The sequence below is a fragment of the Nothobranchius furzeri genome, chromosome 18, assembly GCF_043380555.1.
Source record: "Nothobranchius furzeri strain GRZ-AD chromosome 18, NfurGRZ-RIMD1, whole genome shotgun sequence".
NCBI lineage: Eukaryota > Metazoa > Chordata > Actinopteri > Cyprinodontiformes > Nothobranchiidae > Nothobranchius > Nothobranchius furzeri.
Window position 1 is genome coordinate 31920165 of NC_091758.1, and position 25851 is coordinate 31946015.

Consider the following 25851-nt stretch of genomic DNA (forward strand, 5'->3'; position numbering starts at 1 on the left):
CAGATTTTTCTTTTCTTTAAACGTGTACAAAACAAATTCACCACAAACAAAAACATAAATCTTGATGATTTACATCCCGATTTGCATTTTAATAATTTTCTGTCTAAAAGAGACCAAATTAAACTGTTTAATGAACTTTTGCTTCAAAAAACATTAATGAGGTTAGGGCTGCTCAATGATGGAAAAGTAAATTGTGATTCTGTTTATTTTGCTTAACATGACAGGACGCCAAAATAAAAGCATCTAGGAGTGCCTCGTTTAGTAATTTCAATAATCTCTTAAAAATATATATAATTTAATCATCCGCAGGCCAAGTCTTTGAGCACTAATGTTGAATAGCAGAAGATTTTTGATTAATTAAAGTCTAAGGACATGTACACACATAGCTGGGTTTTTTGTAAAACTGAATACCCTCCCCTGCCCATCTAGGAGAAAAAGGTGACTCCGCACCACCTCCTTTTCTAAATAAAATCATGTTTATTGTGAAGCACATTCATAGGCATGGACGCAGTCTTTGGGGGGGACGTGTTCCTCCACTTTTTCCAAAGTAAATTTTTGTCCCCTTCGTTTTTTACCATCCAAATACAATAATACGCTATATTAAATAGACACTGGCTGAGCACTAGGACCATGCGGAAAACAATCATTTGTGTTAGAATCAGTTTCCTATTAGAACTTATTGTAAAGGACCCCCCCCCCCAAAAAAAAAGTCTGTTGCTCAGTTTTTTTAAGATGGCGACTTCACGTTTCTGTTTATAAATGTGCTTCTGTAGCTGACAAACAGAGCAAAAACACACTGTTTTACAAGTGTTATTCTCATGTCATGCTGTGTTCTCATATATTTATATTTTAAAGCAGGGGTGTCAAACTCATTTTAGCTCAGGGGCCACATTGAGGGAAATCTAGTCCCAAGTGGGCCGGACCGGTAAATTTAAAACAACTTCAGATTGTTTTCTTTGTTTTAATACAATCAATATAAAACAAAGCTGGAGCCTGAGGACAGTGTATCCAAAATAGTACAAGTACAACATCTGAAGTGTACTAGAAAATATGAAAAAACTAAAAAATCAAGAAATAAAAAAAAAACATTCCTTAGTGATTCAAAGAGCTTACAGGTCACATGGCTAGATCAGTTTCATGCAGCATGTAAAGTATGTTTGACTAATTTTACTTTACATCTTTTAGCTTTCACCAGCACATCAATATCAGAAGTCACATCCTGAGTGGCAGCCAACTTCAGGATGTGATTCAAGTTCTTGTGTGGGCCTTGAGCGCATTTGTTTTATTTATACTCGTTACAGAGAAAACTTGCTCACAAAGATAAGTTTATTTTCACTCTACATTTTAAAGTATGAAAATAAAGTTTACACAACCATCTCACGGGCCGGATTTAACCCGCTTGCGGGCCGGATCTGGCCCACGGGCCGCATATTTGACACCCCTGTTTTAAAGGCTTTCTTGTCCGTGATAAGTTCATCAACTCCGCATCAGCCGAGGCATTCCTTAAATTTGAAGCATCTAAGCAGTAGTCTAATGCTATTGGTTAGTTCTGGACGGCGCTCAGTTTCCTATTGCACGGAGCTCTGGGGGTGAGGGGGCGTGCGTAGCAAAAAAAAATGCTTACATTATATCACCGTACATGATAAGATAATCACTTTTACAGATTTCTGAAAAACCATTCATAATCTCTGAAAGTAGAAAACTGTGGAAAGCTGCTTTAATAGAGCAGAAAGAAGCTGCTATGGAAACTCAGATGTCCACGCAGGCATTGGCTTATTTTTAGGAGCGTTCACAGTCAGACATAGAATTAGACTGAGAAAATATAGCTAACGATCCAAACAAAATTTCAGGAAATTATAACCAAAGTGATCATTTTTACTTCAAATGACCCCATGTAGATTCTCAACGACAGAACAATTATGATCCCTTAATACTAACTTCCGCCTTTGCTGCTCTTCTCCATGCGATATTGGTAAATGTGCAGCGTGAACAACATGTGGGAGTTCCGCCTCTCGTCGTCATCCGCGTTCGGTCTGCTGGTGCTGCGAGCAGCCAGGGCTGCATCCAGGAAGAAGGCGGCTTTTTCAGCAGTAGGGGCTCGAAGCTCGCTCTGATTCTGGAGCTGTGTTCAGGAAGGGAAAAACAGTGCAGCCTTAGGGGTGAGCAGGGCTTGAGAAGAGAGGCTATATGTGAAAGGGAGGCATGATAAAGAGAGAGGAGTCGGTTAATTGGACCCCGGCATTCATTTCTTGCCCATTAGAATGTATCTCTGGGGCAATTAAAACAGAAAATATGCACACGGAGGGAAGAGGATTAGAAGAGGTAAAGTAGGAGTGATAAGGGTAGCGGCACGGTAAGAAAATAAGAGAGGGGGTTGAGGAGAGAAAAGGCAGGAAGGATCATAAAGAGAAAAACATGGAAGAAGAGAAGCTTCACAGAAGTGAGTGTCCTTTGAAGTCAGAGTCCACAGTTATCCCCAAAAACAACATCTGTCAGCAACACCTGTGAGTGCCTGCAAACCTCCAGTTTGCACCATCCCCCAATAATAACTCCATTGTGCCACAGAGGGCTAACCGTGATTCATGCATAATAGATGCTCTGACGGGAGAGTCAATACAAGACAGAAGCAAAGGAAAGCTATCAATGACATAGATTTGGCTGAAATCATGGAATTCTGAAGCAGGTAGGATCGTCCCGGGAGATAACAACTAAATGCTGCACACGTGCACTTGCACCAAAGTTTAAACATCTTTGAAGGGGCTAAGAAGTAGATCATAGACAGAAAAGAATCAATACTCAGACAGACTAATACTTTAACCCATGAAAGGATGAACAAAGAAAAGGAGCGGAGAGATGGAAGGCTGCTCACCTGAGTGCCACAGATGGGATCCTCTCTCAGATGGATTCCCGGCGACTGGCCTTCCTGCAGGCTGCCGGTTGACACCTCAGACAGCAGGTCTTTCAGCTCTTCATCCTTCCCAAAGATTTCCACCGCAGAGACACGGACTGAGAACCGTGTACCAGTCTTCTCCCTGCGCTCGTTGATGAGCTTGAAAAGCCAGGAAATGGCACAGGGCACAATGCCGAGGCTCTGCATGGAGCTGTCTTTACCAATCATGGTGTAGGTTTTGCCTGGCCACGTTGGAAAGAGAGAGTGAGATGATAATGGAAACACACACAAATGATCTATTTTTCCTTTGAAATAATAGAAATGGGAACTGATTTCTCACAGAAACAGGCAATTTTCTGTGTTCGGCCATTCCTGGCGGATAAAAGTAGAGTCTAATGCGAGGAGCCTGATGTAATATTGAGTCTGAGTAAAATCAAATGTTGATCCAAGGACTTATTCCAGAAGCAGTCATTCAGTGGAGAATTATAGCTAACAGCAGCATGAGGACAACAGGCTCTTCAGCCTAGGAGTGCAGGCTGGACCAATTACTAAGATTTTAATTAAAGACCGAGCTCTGAAGCGTGGATGCAGCTTTTTAGCCCTCACCCCCCTCCCCAAACACACCAGCCATTCGTTCTCCTCCAATCTCTCATTCCTCAACTCACCCCAGTGCACAGCTAAACCAGTTGTGGACATCGAGTGTAGCTAACAAAGAGCAAAGAGAGTTTTTCTTTCACCAACAAAGGCACGTGTCTAATCTGTTGCCGGTGGACGAGCTTACCGAGCTTGACTTGACCGAAGCAGAAGATGCAGCCGTCTGCACCATTTACCACCGACTGGATGACCTCCGCTACCGTCCCTGAGCACACCTCAGCCTGTGAGAAACAGAAAGAGACAAATCCGCGTCGCGGTCGATTTCTAGTGCAGACACATGGTAGAAATGCTGTATGGCAAGCGGACAGAATACTATGAATCCAAAATGAACGAGAGAGGTATTTTGGACTGCCTGCACAGAACCACGTTAATGATTTGGGGATTTTTCATCACTCTTGTGAACGTCGGAATGTGTGGCTTGTCTCTGCAATCAGTTTCAGCATGGGTCCACAGGGGGAGGGTGTCTGCAGCAGGGACCCCTTACCATGCCTCACACAACAAACATGCCCTCCAACAGCAGAACAGCTTGCTACCAACAGAGCTGTCCCAGAGGTACAATCTAGCTATGTGGCCTCACATCTAAGGCAGAAGCGTTTAGCCTTGAGCGTCTCAGGGTATGATAGAACACTTGATGTTCTCTCTGTTATGGAAATTCCACCCCTTCACCAATGATTACAGCCTTAAGAGTCTTTTGGACTCTCTGGAAAAAAGTTGACCTCAGATTTTAAAAACATTTATGAGCGTGGATCTAACATGACCGGACTAGTTGTTCTGTCTCTGTGGGTGTTAGATATAGTTGCTCTTTGTAAGGAGAGGTTAGATATAAGTGGAGTGAATTCAAATCATTCCACAGTTGGCTTAAAAGGCCCAGCTGTTAGACCCACATGGGTAAGAATGCCCCCTGACCCAAGACCAGCATTTTCTTCTAAGCCTACATGGTCACACCCTGAGAACTTAGAGGTGTCCCTTGTGTGGCAGAGCACCTTATAATACACACACACACGCGCGCACACACACACACACACACACACACACACACACACACACACACACACACACACACCCACACACACACACACACCCACACGTCCTTACTTGTGAGGAATCCTGGGTGAAAACAGCATCAAAGGCGAATATCTTTGGGACAGCCACAGTGGCAGACCTCCTGTGCCCTGAGATGGAGTGAGGGCTGGATGCAGGGTCATAAAGGGTGAGCTGCTTCTTCCTGCTGTCGACTTTTAGGAAGGACTGGAACTCGGAGGAGTCCGAAGGCTCCGGAGCTGGGCAAATCCGCATCATCACTTTCACCTGGTGGGATAAGAAAAAAGAGGGGATGAAAAAAAAATAAAACACAAGAAAAGAACTCCTTAGAGATTCGGTTCAGCAGTAAGAAAAGAAGAAATTCCAGCAACAATTATTTTACTAACAAAGGAAAAAAGAAACGTATGGTAGGAAATCTGAGTATAATTCTATTATGCATTGACATCACGTCCACTTTTCAGAGCTGATGTGCATTCAAGGTTACCATGGAAACACTCAGCCTCACACTGACTGGCAAACTCTATGGGTCAACACATTGCTTAATGGTGTTAGTAAAAGGCAGCAAGGTGAGTACTGGAAATCACAGCTGAGAATGCAAGAAATGGATGCGTTTGAAGCGTCCTGCTGAGGGATTATCCGACTCGAGTTTTTCTGGACTGCGAGCAGCTCACCAGCATGGGACGGCAAAACCATATGCCCCCACCTCATCCTCACTACTATTACACTCTCTCTCCTCCCTTTCTCGTCCTTCACCTTTACTGCATGGAAAGAAAAAAAAACATTAGCAGACTTGCACCCAGTTGCATTCTGGTGCTTGGCATTTACGCTGTGAGCTTACAGCATTAACACATTCTGCAGGTCACAGAAATTAATGATAGCTTTTCTCATTAAAAGTGTAGTTTGGGCACTGATCTTCTTGCAAAGAGCTCCAAAGACATTTTGCGATGTTCTGTTTCAATGCTGCTGAAGGGATGCACCATGTGTTTTTTTTTTTAGTGTTTTCAGCATGTCAGTCTATACAACACCAATGTTCACCATACCATTCCTTTAAAACTCTGACAGCTGTACGCAGCTTTCCAGTCTGATGGTCAGATGTGTCCCACTCGTGTTGCTCTTAAGGCAGTGTGAGAACGTGTCTGACTGACAGGCGACAGGAACAGCTCTCGGGATATCTTTAGCAGTCTTTGGAGTTCCCGTCATCTCCTAGAGTGTTTAGTGTTACGCCTACCATTGCATTATCTGAACAGTTTCTGTATGCTGCAGAATGTGTGACAAGCAACTCAATCCTGAGCCGTTTCAACGCTGCCTGGAAAAAGTACCTCTGCTGCCTCTTGGGCACTGGAATAAAACCATTCTAATGCTGCTGACTCGTTTCTGTTTTGACAGAAGACTTTGCCCAGCCTGAGGACTCACCACACCCACACAATAGGCACATTCTCCCACTAACTGAATATTCTTGCAAATCTGGGCTTCAAGACAATGAGACAAAAAATCCCTTCCTTACATTGAGCAAATTTTCTTGATTTTAAGCCAAATGCAAACCCTCCGTAGACTGTGAGGGGCCGCTTTGTGATCAAACAAAGCAAAGCAAACACTGTTTTCTGAGTGTTTCCACATACGGCTGCTGACCATCTCTCTAAAAAACTAAAAAGACAGCACTGGCTGGACCAGACATTGGAGGTCACCACCGTGTTTTCACATGCTGGATGTTACTAATGGTTTCTGTGCTGCTGTCCCTTGATCCCACTCAAAATCCATTAGTGTGGCTTGGCATTACTTCCTACACTCAGCAGTATAAACCTTAAAGGATTGTCTCCAGGTGAAAAGTTGAGAAGTGGAACTGAAAGTCAGGATGGACTTTCAAGACTTTCACTCAAATCCCAGGTTGTGCTGATATAAAATATGCCTGAAAAGTCTCATTTATAGGGACTATGATATTTTAATGGTCTTTCCCTCCATTTTAAACACCAAGATCATTCATTTTTTTCATCCAACACATTGCTGTGGTCTCTAGTATAAATGAATGTCTTGTGAGAAAAAAAAACACTCTGGCGCTCTTGTTTCAGGAAGAAGTTAGTAGGAGGATGGGGAGCAGAAAAATAGTAGGATTTGAAGTTTTACTCTTGCCTCATCTCGCCTCTGATTGGTTAAAGGAACAATAGATAGTTTTGTAAACTTTAAGCTGGAGTTTTAACATTGATATCAGTGATTGTTGAGTTTGAAAATTGACCTGTTTCATATTTCACACCACATATTTGCAGCCCTTTGCTGACCAAAAACCACTTGATAGTTTTGTAAAGCAGGTGGGAGGCCTGCTTTATGACTGTTGGCTGTAATGCTAGTGGTTAGCATTTGCAGTTTGCAGATTGTCAATAAAAAGCACAACAAAAAGAAGATATTTGCTTTTTCTGTTGGCCTGGACAGAAAGCCTGAGCAAAAGTCAGAAAGTAATGTCTTTGGAGATGAAGGAAAGAGTTAAAACCAGAGTGAACATCGGAACGGCCTACACTAGTTTGATCGAGCTACAAGAGGCTACAAAATTACGGACTGATGGTGACCTGGCTTTGTTGCTACTGGACTTGTAAATAATATTTTTGTCAAACAGTGTGAATCTTTTTACTTTGTGGTTTATTTTTAGTGTTTGTTGGTTCACGTTAGTGTTAGCTCGTGTTAGCGCTAGCTACAGCAGGCTGCAGCTGGGTTGCTTATGACAGTTGTAATTCCACTTTCAACAAGTAGGGCAGAGGAGCAGGAAACTGCTCTGTGTTACTTCATCAGCAACATGACTCTACGACTGATTACATTTGTTCTGCAACGTTGATGTTCTATCTCCACAAACAACTCAAGTCTGAAGGAGTTCTGCCATGTTGTGGAAGTGCTAATGCTAATGGTTAGCTTATACTAGCAGAGTCACACGCTGCTCTCTCCTGGACGCCAAATCAACAACAGCTTCCCCCCACAAGCCAAGATGAACGCTAATGTTACAGTGTGACATGTACTTAATTATCTTTTCTAAATCTAGTGTTTTACCCATCCATTTTCTATCGGCGGCTACTGCAGGTGTCAGACTCGAAGACTGGGTTCGGGAGTGAGAGCTTTTATTACAGACTGCTGACTGAAAGCGGTGCTGGAAAGGCTGAAGGTTGGATGAGGTCTGAGTAGGAAAGGTGGAGGTTAAGCTGTATTAGCTTCCGAATACTCTGATCATGGATCACGGTGGAACGATGACTGAGTGAAGAGCTGGTGTAGCGTCTTCCATATATAGACATGGATTGACGCAGGTGCAACGTGGAGGGAATCCCCGCGAGGGGCATGCTGGGTAATGTGGTCCAAGACGGAAGCCGGTCAGCTGGGAGAGCCCGGCCTGGGGGCTTGGACTCTGACAGCAGGACAGCTTGACGGATCATTTTCATTTCAAAAAGAACAAGTGAAAATGTATTTCTCAGTGATCTTGCTCTGTAAGACATGGGCTAAGGAACAGAGACACCACATTTGTGTGTTTGATCAACAGTAAACAAAAAAACTGTAAATCTGGCCTGATAGACTTGGAACAATATCATAAAATCTCATAAATCCCATGCAGCCTCTTAAGCAGCACAGATGTACACTACCTACCATGCATGGGCTTGAAGAGGATTGTTAATAACAGGATTTTTATGAAGTCCACATGTCAGGAGGAGATTTACAATGTGTGGCAAAAATTCAACCGTCTGGATACCTGGCAGCAGAAGCGAGCGTTTCCTATCCAGGTGGGATCTAATCTTATTCGGGAACTTCTGCTTTATAAATACAGGACGCCAGCTCAGACAAACAATACCCAATAAACCACAAAGGAAGAGCCAAGTGTTTATACAGCTTTGTGTAATGACTGTCCTATAGCTGCCATCCTGACTTTCATCACGGTGCGCCACACCAAGAATGCATTCAGAAAACCCTGCTGTTCACGCCATCATGGATTTGTGAATTACTGCTTCTGCTCGCTTTCAGTGTTGAGGGAGGAACGCTCATCTCACAAACAAGAGTGGATTCATGACATTCCAGCAGGCTTATCTGACGACATCTGCGTGGACTGAACCAGACGACACGCTGCCTGTGGACCAGTCTGTTGCCACTCTGCATTTCATCCCTTCAAACAAACGGGTCTGTATGTCAGGCAGAGAATTACCACTTTATATGGCATGCAGTATATATATATATATATATATATATATATATATATATATATATATATATATATAGATAGATAGATAGATAGATAGATAGATAGATAGATAGATAGATAGATAGATAGATAGATAGATAGATAGATAGATAGATAGATAGATAGATGATAGATAGATAGATAGATAGATAGATAGATAGATAGATAGATAGATAGATAGATAGATAGATAGATAGATAGATAGATAGATAGATAGATAGATAGATAGATAGATAGATAGATAGATATGTATATACCGTAAATCCTCTAATACAGGCCCGGGCCTGTATTTGACTCAAGCACATCAAGCTCCAGGCCTTTATTGGAAGGAGGGCCAGTATTAGAGGCAGGCCTCTATTTCTATTTGAGCAAAATGAACTAATGGTTCGCTGGAGTTTTTGACAATTAAAATTGCGCCCACATTTTCAAAGTTAAACACATTTCTTTTAACAACGGTAGTTCCTGCTTCAGTCCTCTCCCCCCTCCCCCTGCGCAGCGGCGCAAACTCACTGATGCTCCTGCAGCCTCTCGGAGTTCCTGCTGCTCTAAACATTAAAATAATTATTTCATTTTCTGTTCCTCACTTCTGATTACCTTCAATGGTGTCTGTTTGTTGCAACCACCAGGTACAAAAACTAACTTGTTTTTATTTGACTATTTTTCTGTCCTGCATGTTTATTATCTTCCTGCATCTCCTCTCAATCCTAAAGAGAAACTGCTACCTGGCTTCATATATATTCACCTCATGAGTTACCTTTGAACTGCAGTTCTAAAAGATCTATCGACCGCAAAAACAGCGGAGCGCTCGCTGTTTGGCGGCTGTATCAGTGATCAGTGCGTCGGAGGACAAGGTGATGCGCGCAGCGCCCCACTCCACAGCATGCAGCGAAACGCATCAGGCGCAAATAAAAGACAGAAAACATTAAAGGAAATGAACTGACATGAACGATCGCGTGTTAAATTAGTTTTTGAGGTGGCGACACCTGATTGTTACTGTGGCCGTGCTCAGGAGGCAGATCTACCGACCGCGAAAACAGCTGAGCGCTCCCTGCTGTGATCTGTGCGTCGGAGGACAAGTTGATGCGCCCCGCTCCACAGCAGCGATACACATCAGGCGCAACTAAAAGACAGAAAACATTAAAGGAAATGAACCGACATGAACGATCGCGTGTCAGTACCTACGGTCCGGCACAGCGCGTTGCTGATCACAGAGAATGTGATCATACGATAATTCAATAGGGAGCGTGGTTTCACAGACGCGGAAGTGAGAGCGTCGGTGAAACGCCGGCTGATCTAGGAAACCCCCGAGCGTTCGAGCGTCAACGAAGTGACACGGAAATGCCGGGCTTTCCAGAAGTAAGTAAGATAACTTACTATGAGCTGATAGTTCGTTGGATTGATCGGTAGGTTGGAAACTCTGATCGTGAATCTGAAGAAACGATGACTGAGTGGTGAGCTGGAAAGGCGACTTCCGTTTATAGCCGCGGTTTGTGACGTAGGTGCGACGTGAAGGGAATCCCCGCGAGGGGCATGCTGGGAGTCCCTACTTCGCGGATTTTCACCTATCGCGGCCAGGTCTGGAACGCATCTACCGCGATAAACGAGGGATTACTGTAGTTCATACACCCCCTACTGCTGCTCTCCAGAGTGTTCTGCAGCATAATCAGCACGTTCTCTTTGAACTTGATAGTGTAATGACCTGGTTGGGGTTGTAAGCCAGGTGCATTCTGGGTATTGTGTTATATGTGTTTCCTACCGTTCTGCTGGTTCCTATGTGCTGATTTGCGTGTTGTGTGAGTGTTATGTAAGCCACAGGGAAGGTGATGTGTGTTCTGTGGAGCGGGTTGAATTAGCATGGTTAACTGACACCGTGACTCTGTGTGGTAGGAGCGTGATAGAGGATCGTGTCCGAAGCTTTACAAAGCGTTGAAGAAACAGCCTAAAATAGGTCTGCGTGAACTTCTACTGCCTCTTGCTGGTTCATTTGGGGACTACAACCCTGCCGCTGGGTCGCTCGTACTTACTTGTTACCACATTCCATCCGGCCACAATAAGAGACCGGCCATTATTTGCCTCCGCTGACTCCGACACCGGCCAGAATTGGAGACCCGGCCTTTAATTGAATACCGGCCTGTATTAGAGGATTTACGGTATCTATATATATATATATATATATGTATGTATATATATATATATATATATATATATATATATATATATATATATATATATATATATATATATATGTATGTATGTATATATATATATACATATATATGTATGTATGTATACAAGATGCGACTCTGTGTGCATTTGAGGGTTTGTGTCTCTCACCTTTCCCATCCCGGGGTTCTCTTTCACTTTGGACACAGCTCGGAGCAGGCATGGTGGGGCAGGGGGCGATGAGACCTGCAGGATGCCGCTGAAATTGGTCGGGTAGATGGAGGGCTCCTGTGGATGAAGCGGTGACGGCTGGTTTTTCTTCCGCTTGGAGGAAAGGTTCAGCTTCTGAGCTGCCCTAAAAGAATAATAAATTAAAAAAAGCGCCTTTGAAGGGAAGCCATGCTTTGAGAACCATGAGTTGAAACATCAGGAAATCATTTATTTTCACTGTTGTGTCGTGCCAATTCACTAACACTGTAAGTGAAAGGTGATTTTAGCTTGCCAAACTAAACAAAAGTTCATCCATTCTCCACTTTAAAAATAATTTTATCCCAAATCCCAAGACTTCAGCTTCAAGTGGAAACTTCAGGAGACAGATGACCGACAGTCAACGGTTCTAGCCTGCCAGGAGGCAGGTCATCGTAGAAGAAAGATGGCAAAATGATTGATTTTTCATGATCAGTGATTAGAAAAGTGTAATGGACACTCCAGTGAATCCCTGTTTCTGTAGTGAAGCTGACCAGAGAAGGTGGAGCATGCTCGCATGGGCACCAACCAGAACCCGCTGCTTTCATTTGACAGTTCCCTCATTCATATCTTCTGTCATCTTTTTCCATTTTTCACTTGGAATAATTTCTAAGCAGCTGAACCAGAGATCACTAAGCCATTTTTGTCTGGACATTGCTCTTCTGTCCCAAATGTCCTACAACAACACCGATATCTCTGCCTGGCCTGCAGGGAATCTGGCCAATCTCAAGGAGCGGTTTCAGGTACGCCATTGCCTTGGATCAGCTAACAAACCTCAGCCAACAATTCAAGGTCAGCAAGAAAAGTAATACCCCAAATGTACTCAAGTGGTTTTTCACTCAAGCAGTGGGATTTCTGAGAAAGCCAAGGAGGACAAAGAGGTGGTTGTGAACATGAAGGAGCGGAGGGCTTTTGCAGGAATAAAGAAGGTTGGAGTCGAGGGATAAGAAATCTGCAGAGTAAGAGATTTAAGGAGGTAAAAGTGCATCTGAAACAGAGAAGACAGATCCACATGCATTCAGGTGAGAAGGAGATTCCTCAAAGGCCAATCTCAGCTCATTAGTCCTGTTATGGACTCCTTCGGGCAGGCCCGGGTGGGCTGCTGCCAAAACCCCCAAACACACTTCCTTTCGTCTCTCCCTAGAGTCCTTCACAACCTAACCCTCATCTCTACTCCCCTCTTCACCACGCACCCCCTACAGCGACAAGCCTGTGAGCACAATCATGGAACACACTGCTGGCTGATGGAATAATTATTGCATCCAAGAAGGCTACAGGAGAAGGCTCTCCCCAGGGAGCTGCCTGTGTGAGATAGCATGCGGGACAGATCGTGTGACTGGGGAAAAATGAGATGCAGTAGATGGATGTGAGACAGAGAACAAGGAAGGAGACACCACGCCAGAGTCCACGTGGCTGCGTGTGGCGGCGTGTGTGTGAGGACGTAGAATGCTTTCAAGACAAACCCACCCCCTTCTCATCTCTGACCCTCACTTCCTCTCTCACCTCATCCTGTCTTCTCATCCAGTGAAGACATGAATCAAGTGTCACGAGAAAGCCTTAGACACCAAACAAGAAAGAGGCTCTAAATTGATTTGAAGCTGTCTGGACCACCTGAACCTTGAAGTTTAATTCACGGCGCACAACAACGTTTGTGCACAGGTGTGCGCAGATGAGACAGAGACGTTTGTTTTAGTTCACATCCACATATTCACAGGAAAATTAATAGCATGCTTCTTTCCCTCCCTGCCCCTCCCTTTCTTCCCACCATGCCTCACCAAACTACGATCAGAAAAAAAAGGCGTTGAGAAGTGGCTCAAATTTCCTTTTGCCCACAACAGCTTGTCCACCTGTTCACTCTCAATCTCCATGCAAATGAAGCCGTTTCCCCAACACAATCTGCTCAAAGCAGACTCTGCAAATGGAAAGCTAACATCACTGAAGTTTGTGCAAAATGTGTGCAGACTGCACGTGCTCACTGAAGCGTGTTTGTTTTAGCACGCCCCAGCGAGACCATGCTGCCTGCAACGATGTACTTACAGCTCTTTCCAATCCATCATCTAGTTTATGCTCATAGTCAACAAACAGATGAACGATACAGTTCGACTTTCATTTCTGAGATGTCAGTGTTCTCCATTATTTGCACATTTGATACGCCGGCACAGTCGCCAAGAACAGAGCGAGGGGGTGGAGGGTGGGGGGGTTGCTCAGCAGTCAGGGCACAGGGGTCCGTTTTGCTCTGATCGTAATCATTGAGGTTCCACTTGATTTCACAGAGGTTTGTAAGAAGCTGGGGGGGCAGAGGGTGGATGTGAGGGAGGAGGCGTGGGCGCCATAGTAACTAAATGGAACAATCTCCAGGTGGGGTGGACAGGATGGGTGTCCTGCAGGAAAAAAGATGCTGCTCAGTTGGAGAAGTGCAGGTAATCCAGAGAGTATTTTTTATAATGAAGCAAAGAAGAGAAGATCAGGATTAGAAGAGGTACCCTTTCCAAAAATCATCTCCAAGTCCTTCAGAGTGTCCTCACCAGGAAAAGTTCTGCATCAGTTCATAAATAGCTCAGTTTTCCACTTCCTCAATTCATCCAAGTCCTCCTCCGTACCACAGGCTGCATGGATGTCTGTCATGTAGTTAATCCACTACGCTGTGTCTGCCATGAGTGGCTGTACATCCTGATGGTTTTTCCCTGACTCTCTGATGCTCACAGGCAGAAGGAAGAGGCTTGACTCAGTGATCCTGGCTGGGCTGGAAAATTTCCTCCGGTTTCTGAAAATAAGAAAAACTCCAACTCCCGTTCCGCCTCTTGGTCCTTCTCCTGCTGTCGGAGAAATTCTGGCAGCTGTCCTGCCGTGTCTTTCTTTCCTTCCTTTCCTCTCTCTCCCTCACATAAACTCACCAGAACACACACACACACACACATGTACAATCCCTCCTCCTTCCTCTCGCTCTCTCTTTTTCTCCCCACAGCCCAGCCCCTTTTCCCTTCGACTGCCAGACACGGTGTCAGCGCTCGATTGCTGGCTGCTTGCGGCGCAATTTGTCAGTACAGCCCTACGCGTGTGCACGCACACACACACACACACACACACACACACACACACACACACACACACACACACACACACACACACCTAAAAACACGTCACATGAATACTTAATGCACACAGGAGCCTTCTCTTCTTTTAGGGTCCCTCACTTCAAACAGATTTGGTTAGTATGCCTACAGTGCATGTGCAAGCCTGAGTGCATGTTTGCTCCTTTATTTCAGTGTTTATTATTATTATTATTATTATTATTGAAGGCTGTAATTAGAATTCGAATTAGAATGTTATTAATCAAAAGTACAGTCCCGGAGATAAGGGAGGATACACTTAGGAAAGATGGATGGCTTGAATGAGTGATGATTGCACTCAATTGGTGCATTCGGAGAGTAGAAAAAGAAGAAGGTGAGGAGGAAAAAGGGAAAAGAGAAAGCAGACAATGAATAGATGACACTTTAGAAAGGCAGATTTATACTGGCCAATGAGAGAGAGAGAGAGAGAGAGAGAGAGAGAGAGAGAGAGAGAGAGAGAGAGAGAGAGAGAGAGAGAGAGAGAGAGAGCAGACAGTCAATGGTCAAGGGTAAAAAGGGGAATGAGAGCGTGTGAGTGGGTGAGCGCCGGGGTGAGAGTATTCCCTGTATTCCCTGGGCTGCCAATTTATCAGTAAGCCCTCTCAGCCTCCTGACTAGCCGGTGTTGTTTGAAAGGCTGCCGCGTTGGCTGCAGAGTGCCTGCTGCAACACATCGGCAAACAGAGTGGGTGTGAGACTTGCCAGATGAAAGTACATTCAGCACAAAGCGCTCCGACTCTCTCCCTCTGACACAGTGCCCCTGATGTGAACTCCACTGGAACTTGGAAATTCAAAAATAACAGGAAAAATAAAAACCAGCAAAGAATTCGAAGGGTGCTGTTCTGTAACGAAGCGGTTTGATGCATCACGTAACCTTTACTGTTTCACCGCAGCATGCTTACCTATGCGGCTCTGCAGCATGTTTTAAATTAACTCGTCTGAGCTGGGCTTCTTTAAAGGTGCAGTTCCACAGTTTCCTTTTGACTGGCAGAAGGAGACATTGGTCACTTTGACAGAGCAACCTCAATAGTCTCACCCCATTGTTGGTACCCTTGGTGTGCTTTCACGTGTTATTTATCAAAATGGGACAAAAGGAAAAAAACAGCCACATTTGGAACCGTCCTGATAGCCTTTCAGCTCCATCACCGTCTCCTTACAACACACTCCTGGGGCAGATAATGACTGCAATAATTATAAATGAGCCAAAGCAAGACAAATGTAAAATTAAGCACCTGGTGTCTTTGTTTAAGAAAGGCCAGCAAGATTCCATCCTCACCTAAAGAAGGAGCGACAGCGAGGGAGAAGAGGAGGTCAGTGAGTGCAGAATAAAACGAGTAGAGGGGAGGTGTTTGCCCGCTCCTTTCAAAGCTTCATGGTGGCTTATTATCAATGATCACTGCAGGTTTTTTATTCAAGCTTCGTCAAATTGGCTGGAGGAATTCCTCCGCTCGAGAGAGTAATTTGCTGGCACGCCCATCAGCTTGTCTGGTGCCAATTTATCTCTGTTTTCCGGGCCAGCTATAGAGCTTTTAAGGTGGTTTCTGCAGCTAATTACCACGCTGGATGCATTTACTGTTCTTGGCATTTTCCTTCTGTGATTTTCTTTTTTACTCTTTCCACGGACAAGATAAGGCGGCTTCAGCCATTCGAGCAGGGATCAGATCACTGGGCATGATATCACACTGCCCCACTAACACCCCCCCCCCCCCCCCTACAATCTCCACAGTCCCCCACTGATGCTGATTAGCAGCCCAGCATAGCTGCTCCTGAAAGGAGAAATCCCAGTGGTAATGCGTTAGGGGGATCAAATGAAAATTTACCACAGGTTTTCTTTTGTTAGGATGTTAGTGCATCAAGTAGCGGCTCGCCAAACCCAAAACGCTACATCAGCAAATGTTCATGATTGGCTGCGCTGGAAGCGTGTTGGTTCATCAGGTGAGGTACTACGATTTTTGAGTAGAAAGTTAATCGTTAAAAAACCTCCCTAGAGCGAAAATCAGTGCATGCTGTCTTGTTGATGGGCTGCCCTTGACACGATCAAACCGCTCTCTGCCCCAGAGGTGAGACAGAACAACAGAAATCTGCTCACTGTAGAGAAACACAGACTCCAGCTAAAGCAAACATGCTCCGACTCTGCAGCGGTGCGTTGTTTCAACCTTTACCAAATTTGGGTTGGATTAAATCAAATTTAAACCTCTGCACTGGCCTCATTGGCCGTGATCCGCACCACCACCACCACCACCCAGACCGACCTAGCCTTGGCTAAGCTTCGGGGATAATTAAGGGAACCATGACATCAGCCTGTGAGCATGAAAACATTCATATGGGTGCACAGACGAGGGGAGATGATGTCATTCTCTACCAACTCACCCTGGCAACATGAAAGCAGATAGGATTTACAAGCAAGGCCGGGATGTTGAAGATTAAATATGTGAGAAAAGCTTTGAAATCATAAACATGTTTTCATTTAAGCTGGATCTCAGTGAGTGGGAGAAAACTGTCATAAGGTGGTGTCTGCATGTGCAAGAAGCACGGGTATTGGTATTTATGTATGGATGCATGCAATACATCAAATTTGGGACGCAGTTTGCACAACATCTACAGGTGCAACAAAAAAAAATAGTGAAAAAATGGTACTAAATTCAATTTATTTCAGTAGTTCAACTTAGACTGAGAGACCGTCTAAAGCACAGGTGTCAAACTCTGGTCTTCGAGGGCCGCTCTCCTGCACTTTTTAGTGTTTTCCCTGTTCCAATACACCTAATTTCAATCAGCAGGTGATTAACAGGCTTCTGGAGAGCTTTATGAGCTGCTGCATAAGTGAATCAACTGTGTTGTGAAACGACAAAAAGATGCAGGATACCGGGCCTCGAGGACCGGCGTTTGACACACCTGACCTAAAGGCTCAGGAACCCTTTGCAGGCATTTGGGATCCATTAGTGTGGGGCACTTTGAGTCTAGAATATTGAATCTTTTCACAACATTCTAATTGTCTGAGATTGTGAATGTGGGTTGTCATAAGCTGTAAGCCATAATCATCAAAATTACCGTAATTTCCGGACTACAGAGCGCACCTCAATATAAGCCGCACCTAATACGTTTTTTAAAAAAAACATGGAACTGTACTTATATAAGCCGCAACGGGCTAAAAGCCGCAGATATCTACCGGACATCTACTGAATTGAAAATGTAGTTTAACTGAACTGATCAGTATCAGACAAAACAGAGAAGTTGTTGATTAGTTTTTTCATCATCGTCCTGCGCACTGAAACTACTGAAGTCCTCTTCTTCAGTGTCGGAGTTGAACAGCCTCAGAAGAGCTTCGTCACATACTTTTTCTGTGGCGATGTCAGTGTCGCTGTCCGTGTTGCTGTCATCATCCCGGGTGAAGCTGGCTTGAATGAGTTCTTCCTGCTGCCGTCTCCAGCGCCGAACCATAGATTCATTCATGCCAAGCTCACGTGCGGCAGCACTGCTTCCCTCCTTTACTGCCAGATCGATGGCCTTCAACTTAAATGCGGCATCACATGAACTCATACGTGTAGTTTCCATGATGAGGGGGTATGGATTTGAAAAAAATTCTTCGCCGTGCCGGCTGCTTGCAGGTGCTAAATTAAAATGATCACTTTCTTCAATTTCCACTTTCGTCTTCCACCTGTTTCACTTTCTGCTAAAGCGCCCCCTGCAGGTGAAGGAAAATCATCAGTAAAGCTGCACCTCATTATAAGCCGCATGGTTCAAAGCGTGGGAAATAAGTAGTGGCTTATAGTCCGGAAAATACGGTATAACAAATAAAAGCTTGAAAACCTAGGTTTGCATGTAATGAGCCGTTCTCCCATTTTAGTTTCACCTTTTAAATTGAATTACTGAAATAAATCTAATGTTGAGGGTCACCCACAACCCCAACCCTAGCTTAACCCTAATCAAAATTTTCAAGTTTCACCTACTTACATCAATGCAGAAAAACACTTTAGTTCTTTATGAATCCAGGATTAGTTACATAGGCACATCAACAAATGGACGGGTGTTGGAATGCACAAAAAAGCTGGTCTTGTCCTCGCTTTGAGTCCATGTCTTCTCTAAAAGTCTCCCTGCGATCAAGGGAACCCTGGTATAAACATTCATTTAGTTTTCCTCACATCCTCTCCCTTATCCTAAAATTTTCCAAAACAGCTGCCTGTGACTGCAGCGCCACAAACAGAGAGATTATTCTGGAATGTGGCCGAAAAAAATTAACTGAAGCAAAAATGTGCCTTTTTTCTTGAAAGGAGCAGACTACAAAATAAATAAATAAAAAAAATGTCCCACCTGGAGCTGACATTCCCCTCTGCTTCGGTTTTCTTATCATTCAGATACAGATTAGCATCAACCAAAACCAGGATCTTTCCTGTGAGTTTCCTCTCTTTTGGTGAGCCAAGAAATGTTAAATTGGAAGTGAGAACTAATGTGTTTATCTGGCAGGGAGTGGAGTCTTATCAGTCCAAGCATCTGAGGCGTTCGTGTGTCCGTAAGCTCTTATTTTTTCTCCAGCGTGGCCGTTTTAATGGTGGTTCGAAGGCTCGTCCCTCATATGTCAGTTTACACAGAAGTTCACAGGAAATGGACAAACACCTCTAGGCTAGGATTTATGGACTTTCCATAAATCCTTAGAAAAAGATAAATGAACCCCAACACAACAAGACACCAATGAATAGGGTGTCTCGTCCGCTGAGCAATATCCTGCCTGGCACGCTCCCGACACATCGGACCAATCCTTGAGGAGAAGCTCTTTGTTCCAGCAAGGTGTTCAGCATGCCTTTTGTTCCGGCACCGTGTCTGACCTTGGACACAGAGAATCAGAATCAAATGGTGCATTATTTGTGTGCTGACTGCTGACAGCCCAAGGCTGCTCACACACCTTCACTGCACCAGTCCCCAGCCAATTAGGTAAGGCCAAATGCATTCATGTAACATCTGTGAATACAACGTGTCGTCACGTAAGAAAAGCCTGCCAACAAAGACCGACGTCTCCTTATGCAACTGACTGACATATCTGCATCGTAGAATGGGTTCAAAGAGAACCGCTATCGGAGAGAGGCAGACAAATCCGGTTAATAAAATTCGTAATTCTTCCAGCAGGTTGTAGACCTGTTTGGTAGCAGCTGTCTCCTCAGAAGTCCTCAAACGGTCTGTGTACTGAGGAGGAAAACAAGGCATTAGTGCGTCCTCCGGAGAATAGATTGAATAACAGAGGATTATTTGAAACACACAGGAAGTAAGAGACCACGAGTGGTAAACGGGGAAGAAAGCAGCACAAAGGCAAAGAGGCGGCATTAAAAATGGAATTAGGTGGAGCACACATCAAGAGAAAGATGTGGAGGAAAGAGAAAGAGACAGCATGAGAGGGAGCAGCAGGGTGTGCAGCCAGGTCCCCTCTTCGATCAGCGGACCTGGCCCTGTGCCAATGAAGCGCCGTCCACAAGGAGGTAAATCATTTCCTGCCCGAGAAAGAAACTGGAAGAAAATGATTTCTGGAGCTGGGCCACAGCCAGCTTGGAATTGCTTCATTCCCAAAGATGGGAATTCCCAGTCGGCCAAGAATAAATCGAACAGTTGGTGAAAAAAGTGGAAAAAAAAATATAAAAAACTCATCAATATTCAAGAAAGTCTGGTATGGTGCTACAGTATATCAGAAATGTAAATGCTGGCTTGCTGGTGTTTTAGTCTCGTTGGGATATAAAACCAGCAGATCTGTCAGATCAACATAAACTTCCCAGAGTGAGCTGACCAAAAATGGAGCTCTGCGCCTGTGCCAGTGAGGTCCACTCCTTTGTGAGGATTTAGGAACATTTTTGGCTCGTCCGCTCACAGAAACAAGCACTTTTATTGTTTAGATCCTTGCCCATAAAAAATAGCACCCATCAGCTCGGCCCCACACGCATTTATCGGCCACATTCCCACACCGACAGGACACGACCCTCTGCTGCCAGACTGGAGGCTTAAGAGGAGCTTAAGACAAGCACAGGAAGGAAACTTGGAGGTATTGTTCTATTCACAGCTCACTTTATTGTTTCTTTCAGCATTCAGGATCACATCTTCCTAATGTGTCCCTAACTAGCTCGAACATTGAGCCATGAAGAGGTGAACAAAGCTCATGGGTTTGGCTCTGCAGGACCATTTGTCAGTCAATGAGATAAGCGGGCTAATTTAGGGTCCCAGGAGAAAGGAGCAGGAGGTACCTGCCATACGAGTCGAAAGGTCACTGAAGGAAAACCTCTAACCATCGATGCTCGACTGATTTGCAAGAGTCTTCTGGAAAATTGCAGCGCTAAGGAAATGCTCAGCTGCTACGCCAAACCTGGTTCAGGTAAAAGTCTTGGCGGTAGATTGGGTGACGGATGTTGATGAAGACGTGCTTTTTTCCCCCCAGATTCACACGTTGCTGTCTCCTCACCTCTAGCATTGCTGACAACGATTAACAGCTGCTTTCATCTCTCTGCCTTCGCATTTCCCTCCGCTCCTCAGACGCTGCTCCGGGTGCTCCGCTCCTCTCCGAGGCTGCAGAGACGCTGGAAAAACTTCATATTCTCGGTACACGTGTTGAACTCGGATTTACCCACAATCCCACCCACGTCTGTTATCGGGCTCGTGGCGTTTCCTGTCTCTCCCCACAAAAAAAAACGTCTATTAACATAAGACAAACTCTCAATCAACTATACTGTTCTCTCCACTTAATTCATAACACAACTTAAGGCTGTGCTGAGAACAGGAGAGACAAGCACAGAGGTAAAAGTCAGCATGCTTCTGCTCCATTTCTCTGCTTCATTAATCACTTTCTGCCAGGTTAAGACACCAGGCGATTATTTATTTGCACTTCTTCACACAGAGGCTATCACAACAAACAGGCCCGCAGGCTGCTAGGAACATTTGGGGGTGATTAATCAGCCTGCTGTTGGGGAGGGACGGGGGGGAGGGGATTTCCAACACGTGTTTCTTAATCTTTTATCTATATTTTAGTCACCAGGCAGCCCAATAAAAACCAGAAAGGGTCTGGTGTGGGAGCTGTGCTGTCGGGGAGATGGCTGCGATAGTGGATGTGGGCAGCAGTGGATGAAGAGATAAGCGTTTAGATAAGACAGCAATAACTATTTGGGTCAAGCGGATCGATAAACGCAACGTGGAATTCTGGACTTGGAAAACTGGAGACGTGTTAACGGTCGTCTTGTTGAAATGGAGCTTTATATCCTGTGTCGGGAACTCAAAAAGTCAAGTTTAGAAGCAAGAACTCTCACTGGGCGGCGTGTGTGTGGATAAGGAGTTTTTAAGCACACTAGCTGGCTCTTACGCCCAAGGTCGAGGAAAATGAAAAGTTGTAATCTCCTTCATTTAGGATGATGGGCCTAAAACCAAAGGAACAAGGAGATGAACTTTCCTTGTGGATTTTAATCGTATCTTAGGATTTCGTGTCCAGTCAAAGCCAGATACCTTCCCAGTGAACTAGCGGTAAACAGTGTCGGGCAAGTTACTTCAAAACTGTAATGCATTATTTATTACTCGTTACCCTCATTTTAAAGTAACTCATTACATTACAATATTACTGGTTTTAAAATGTAAGGCATTACACTACTTTTGCATTACTTTAAGTTACTTTCACCAAAACAACTTCAATATGAATCTGGTAATGTGACGCTCAGTGAACTCATGACATATATGTGGAAAGTGATGTGGTGTCTGAGCTAGGATTGCTGTTAAAAACAGTCAGATATAATAACAGTGCTTTAAAATGATTGTTTATTAAATAAAAGCAACAACAATCTGTACTCTCAGCACGCTGCCATCTTATATTAACTGAGCAGGAAGTAAGGTGGTGGGGGCTCCAAGCCTATATTTGCCTTGGTCCCCAAACGCCTTGATACGGCCCTGGATGTGGGACTGACTTCTGGGGTGATCTGATTCTTTCACATGTATAAATAATAAATGATTGTATATTATTGCTTTTCACTGGTAAAAATGTGTATTGGGGATAAATCTACCTACTTTTTTTCTTTTCAAGCACTTTGTTTTGTTTTCTTGATTTTATTTGAATAATTTCCGTCCCTTTCTCTCTCTAACCTTCCTGCATGCTGCATGTTTTCTCCGTCTTCCAGAAAAACTGTTTCCTAGATTTCCTACTTTCTAACTACTCAGCCAAAGGGATCTACCGAACTCAAAAAATAAAAAAGGTTAAAATGCGCTGCGCTCCAGCAGCAATGAGTTGAAATCACCGGGGCGCAGATTATGAACTCAGCTGAAAAGTACATGAAGTACCAGAGAATATGGGCTGATGTAAACGATCGCAAACGAATCACTTTGTTTTGGTGGAGCGATTTTGTGAATATAACAGCGGCGACGTGCAGGACGCAGCTGGAGTATTTGAGCCATTACCGCTGCGTCCTCTCTGCTCATAGAATGCCCGCAAAGCTGAGTCCATAAATTACGTCATATATGTAGATACTGGATCTTTTTTCAGGCTTCCCGCAATTTTAATTTTTAGGAATCCCACTTGATTCTGGGTTTAAAAATGCGTTGTAATTACCGCGTTACTGACAATTGTACTGAGTAAATATTACCATTTTCTTTCCCTGTAATGCCTTACATTACCACATTACAGCAAAAAACAATGCATTACAGTAATTAATTACTTTTGTACCGCGTTACTCCCAACACTGGCGGTAGAGTGTCCGCCCTGAGACTGAGAAGTTGGGTTTCAAATCCTGTTCAGGTCATGCCAAAGACTTTAAAAATGGGAATGACTCCCTGCATGACACTCAGCGTTAAGGGGTTGGATTGGGGGGGTTAAACCACCAAATAGTTGCTGAGAGCAGCCACTGCTGCAGCTTACCGCTCCCGTAGGGATGGGTCAAATGCAGAGACGAATTTCATCAGTGTGTGGTGATGACTGATGGGACTTTACCTTCAAAAGATTTATAAGTTCCACTATTTCCAAAGTCGGTTTTTGTCTCCGGCACGTTTTACAGTCCAAAAACAAAATTACACTGCAGACACTGGTTGTGAACTAGGACTCATGCCGGTTGTGTGTCATCCCCCCACCCCCCACACCACCACCACCCCACATGTTTTTAAGTGACTTTGAATGGCAGGGTTGTTGGTACCAGATTGGCTGGTCTGAGTATTTTATCTACAGGAATTTTCACCCACACCCATCCCTTCAGTTTACCAAGAATGGACTGAAAACGAGAAACTATCCAGTGAGCAGCGATTCTGTAGAATAAAACGTCTTTTTGAGGTCACAAGAGAGTAAGCAGACTGGTTTGAGCTGATAGAAAGGCAACGGCAGCTCAAACTTCCACTTGAACCACATGAACGTCAAAACAGATACTCAATGAAGCAAAAGACCACACCGGGTGCTAGGGGCTGCATGACTTAATTTTTTTTTAAGTCGACAGTCAAGTAATGAAAATCGAGTCGACGGATCCATGCAACAAAGGACGACAGCTGAAATACCTAAAATGTGTCCGGTGAGTGTGTTGATGTTGCGGCTCAGTATGTTATGCACAACGTTGGCTCAGTCTCTGTGGCTCGTTCTGTATCAATTACATGAGTTCACAGTCAGGTTAAAGGTTAATTTTGTACATCTGCAGATAATTCATGTCAGCTTTACAGCACTTTGCATCGCTCTCATTAGTCCAATAATTTCTTGTTTTGACTCCCCACAGATCCCTGCCCAAACCACACCTGCAGCAGCCCTACTGCAGATGTGCTCAAAATTAAATGGTTCAGGGTTCGAAGCGTGATGAGACCGAAGCTAAACCTCCTGTCCTGACAATCGCCTATCCTCCGCGGTAATCTGAGCATCCATCCATTAAAACGCCGAGCACAACCAGTTGACACGCAGCTGAAAGGGGTCTTGCACGTTTGTGTTTCTACCACAAAAAAAAATAAGCGCAAGCACTGGGGGAAATCAGGGTGCAGCTGGTGATCAGTGACTCACGTTGAATGGGAGGCCGCGGCACGGATGAACGTTGAAGAGCGGTGATGCCTGACAAAGCCCCACCAGGAGCTGTCTTTGTTTCATCGGATCGTAACACGTTAAAGGATTTCATCAGCTTTTTGACAAGAAGGTCATAAAATTCCACGGTGCATGTTATTTGCCACTAGCTGCAATTGAGTCCTTCCTTTTTTCCAGTCTCACATCAAGTCTCACCCACAAAGTGACTGCGGTTCTAATGACAGAGATAATAGACTCCATTTGCATGACACCTTTCACTGAGGGGCACTAAAGAGGTTTAGATGGCATCCCTGAGCTCCTGCAGACGTGATACATAATATTCATTCAACAGGAGGGGGGTAAAAGGGATTTCATAGTCTAGCATGATAACTGAACACTAATGTAGTGATCATGGAGCCCCGTGGGCAGATATCCGAAATGTTATCCAGTTAGACGGGGAATGTTCGACGTGGGCAGGCAAACAGAGCCGGATAGGGATTGACGCTGAGGGCGTGACCTCCTCTGCCCACACACAGCTAACTGCAGACAATTTACTTCTTTTTTTTATTGTTGCCACCAGAATCCTGAGAGACAAAAGCAGCCCTGTGTTAGGTGACAACCCTACAGGATAAAGGCTGACATTTACTCCTTTCTCCATGTGTGAAGGAAACATGTCATGGGTGGGCTGCAGGGCTTAGCACACGTGAACACACGGTGACTGCACAGACTTGAGTCAGCACTTCAACCCTTTGTTTGTCATCCCCAACTCCAGCACCCCCGCTTGCTAGCTGTCCGAGCGGGCCAGACAAAAGTCCTGACTCAGGGCTTTAAATGAGAGAAAAGGTACAAGGTTGCAGCAAATACTCTGCTTTTCTTCTTTTTACCACTCAGAACAGCCTGGTGCTGCAGGGGGCACAAGATCATCACACCATGTTATTACATTTAAAGGCACATGGCCTCAGAAAGCTGGATTGCTGTGAAATGCAAAGGAAAAGTTGCATTTTATGTCTAATTTCACACAGAGGACATGCAATATGATTTTATAGCAATTTTAGGAATCTTTAAATTCATTTCTAATCATGCAGTTACAAAAGAAAACCCTGATGAGATTAATGCACAGCATCAGGAAGCAACGTGCTCAGCTGCTGTCCATCAGCACAAACTCAGCACCGCTCTTTCACATCATCTGAACACAGAATCCAAATCAGAATTCCTCATGAAATATTCAGCACGCACTTCTCCGTAGCCTTCGCCATATTGGAGTCCCTCAGGTCGAACGTGGTCGTTTCCATTCCAAATATTCAATCCTGTGCAGATTGGATCTGTGTCTTTAAATCTAAAAACAACACAGTCAAACCTGAGAGCGGTGGAGGATTATGAGTCAGAGTGAAGCACCCGTTTGCTGTTTGCGGGTGGATGAGAAGGTGCATGAGGGTGGTGGGAGGTATCTCTGGTGCAGATCCCCAAGGCTGGATCTTCATCAACACCTCAGTCGTGGATGGATTCACACCTGGGTTTCTCTGCAACCTTTTTGCAGCCTCAGATGGTGCTGCAACTGTCAGCCGCCGCACGGAGGCAGC

General features: G+C 44.5%; 1 protein-coding gene across 3 annotated transcripts in view; it reads right to left on the minus strand.

Annotated features, from left to right (window-relative positions):
- Window positions 1–25851, minus strand: part of kif26ab (kinesin family member 26Ab) — an 80052-nt gene that overhangs the window by 9750 nt on the left and 44451 nt on the right. For 2 of the 3 annotated variants that reach the window (XM_054741596.2, XM_015970103.3), the window contains exons 5-9: window positions 11121–11304; window positions 4640–4852; window positions 3672–3765; window positions 2870–3132; window positions 1939–2122 (exon numbers count right to left, since the gene is read on the minus strand). In XM_054741596.2, the coding sequence (XP_054597571.2) occupies window positions 1939–2122; window positions 2870–3132; window positions 3672–3765; window positions 4640–4852; window positions 11121–11304 (938 nt within the window). Of the gene's footprint in view, window positions 1–1938; window positions 2123–2869; window positions 3133–3671; window positions 3766–4639; window positions 4853–11120; window positions 11305–13232; window positions 13392–25851 lie in introns of those variants that run through there. The other variant, XM_015970105.3, reaches the window with a different exon arrangement.